General features: G+C 44.9%; 1 protein-coding gene across 1 annotated transcript; it reads left to right on the forward strand.

Moving 5' to 3' along the window:
• Window positions 1-609: 609 nt before the first annotated feature.
• Window positions 610-987, forward strand: LOC127845986 (zinc finger protein ehn-3-like). The gene has a single exon (XM_052377166.1). The coding sequence runs from the start codon at window positions 610-612 to the stop codon at window positions 985-987; it is 378 nt and encodes a 125-aa protein (XP_052233126.1).
• The last annotated feature ends 1571 nt before the right edge of the window (window positions 988-2558 follow it).

Below are 2558 nucleotides of genomic sequence, written 5' to 3' on the forward strand. Positions count from 1 at the left end.
AAGCTACTGAGTGTCGCTTGTACAACACTGACCGATTGTCTTCCTTGCATAAACGCAGAGGGGGGACATTGATTGTCTCCCTTGCGTAACGCAGAGGGGAGACACTGACCGTATGTCTTCCTTGCATAAATGCAGAGAGGGGACATTAATTGTCTCCCTTGCGTAACGCAGAGGGGAGACACTGCAGACTCGCTGCAATAGGTGTAAGACACCCGGGGTGACCCAAGTCACCCAAGACACCCTAATTCGACCCAAGTCAAACCAAGTCGACCCAAGTCAACCCAAGTCGACCCAAGTCAACCCAAGTCGACCCAAGTCGACCCAAGTCGACCCAAGTCGACCCAAGTCGACCCAAGTCAACCCAAGTCGACCCAAGTCGACCCAAGTCAACCCAAGTGATCAAAGCAATCCAAGTCGCACAGGGCATACGGAACCGGCTTGTATAGAGGCAAATTATATTATTTGTTTATCAAATCACACGGCTAAGGAAAGCCCGAGGAAAAGCCATTATATATATATCCAGAAGGAACGGTAGACACGTTACAAAAATTGGTGGCAGCGGTGGGATATATTGGGACGACCCTTAAAGCATCCCGACTCAGCGTCACAATGGCTTCACATCAAGAACAAAGTGACTTGGATAGGATAAGAGCCGAACTTGAGCATGTCAAGCTAGAAAATGCTAGACTAGAACTTGAAAACGAGGTCAGCTGTGATCGCCCACTTGAAACTGCCGCTCCAGACCATAGTTCGATGAGAAGACAGGTCCCCACCGTGGTTGGCTGTAACGTACAGACCCAGACAGACGAACCTAGGGTAAACAAATGCGATGTGTGCGATATCACATTCGGCAACCAGGCCATGATGTTCGTACACAAGGGTTGCCATTGTGTCGACACTCCTATGAAATGTAATGTCTGCGGTGAAACATGCCATGACTCGATGGGTTTCTATATCCACATAACCATGGAGCATATTGCCAAATGACTGAGACACATTTAGAACTGTTAGAGTTAGCTGTATAGTTTATTGTTACTGTTTCTTGTTCATTGTTTCATCAGGTCACACTCATGTTTGTTTTCTCATCCCATCAGGATACTATTCATTCATTTTGCATTAGATATCATGTTTTGTCATAACATTTGCTTTTAAAATGACTACCGGGAGTAGTATTTTGTTCGTCAATAAAAGATGTCGTTGACGTATTTGTTTAACACTTAGACAGAGTATTGTAAGCGGGACGCTTAAATCGGAGGCGTGGGTAGTGTGACGATTTTGGCCGGTATTTTATCCTTTAGGTTCATTATTCTTTGAGTACATTAATATTGTTTACATCAAAACGAAAGTACGTTTCCCGTTGGCAAATCGTTAACTATTCGGTACGTTCCACGCAAATAGCGTGTGTATTTAAGATTGATCATTGTATTTTCATGTACATAATTTAATTATTTAATAATACAAGTCGGTTACAAACATGCACAATATGTTTTTGCAGGATATAGTAGTAGTATAATACAATTACTGTTTGAAACGGTAGGGTTGTGTTTACATGAAATAGTAGGGTGATGTCTTTAGCAAGCGGGTCACGTGGTACATATATCAGTATATAAAGCGCTGCTCTTATGTGGAGCGGGCAGTCTGCGTTCGGTCGTCGAACAGTTCACAACGTTAAATACGTTGCATTAATTAGAGACCTTATACCATTGGAATTATCTGGGACTTTGGATGCCTATCGAGTAGAAGTGACCTTAGCAACTTTGCGCACTACACCATAGCTTGCTGGGTAGCTTCAATAGAGACTCATACCTTTGTCCGGGTCACAGGTTTTCATTGGTAATATAGGACAGTGCACGTTTCAGGTCTCGTAGGTCAGCCTGAGTCTGTCAAGCTACTGAGTGTCGCTTGTACAACACTGACCGATTGTCTTCCTTGCATAAACGCAGAGGGGGGACATTGATTGTCTCCCTTGCGTAACGCAGAGGGGAGACACTGACCGTATGTCTTCCTTGCATAAACGCAGAGGGGGGACATTGATTGTCTCCCTTGCGTAACGCAGAGGGGAGACACTGCAGACTCGTTGCAATAGGTGTAAGACACCCGGGGTGACCCAAGTCACCCAAGACACCCTAAGTCGACCCAAGTCAACCCAAGTCGACCCAAGTCAACCCAAGTCGACCCAAGTCAACCCAAGTCGACCCAAGTCAACCCAAGTCGACCCAAGTCGACCCAAGTCGACCCAAGTCGACCCAAGTCGACCCAAGTCAACCCAAGTCGACCCAAGTCGACCCAAGTCAACCCAAGTGATCAAAGCAATCCAAGTCGCACAGGGCATACGGAACCGGCTTGTATAGAGGCAAATTATATTATTTGTTTATCAAATCACACGGCTAAGGAAAGCCCGAGGAAAAGCCATTATATATATATCCAGAAGGAACGGTAGAAACGTTACATAATGAATTAAATGAAAGTGAAAGAGAAAGTGACGGTTAATTGGGAGGCGGGATGAATTGATAAGTAAATGACGACATTTTATCAGGACTTGATATAATGCGACGGAC

Source organism: Dreissena polymorpha, chromosome 9, assembly GCF_020536995.1.
Source record: "Dreissena polymorpha isolate Duluth1 chromosome 9, UMN_Dpol_1.0, whole genome shotgun sequence".
Taxonomy (NCBI): Eukaryota; Metazoa; Mollusca; class Bivalvia; order Myida; family Dreissenidae; genus Dreissena; species Dreissena polymorpha.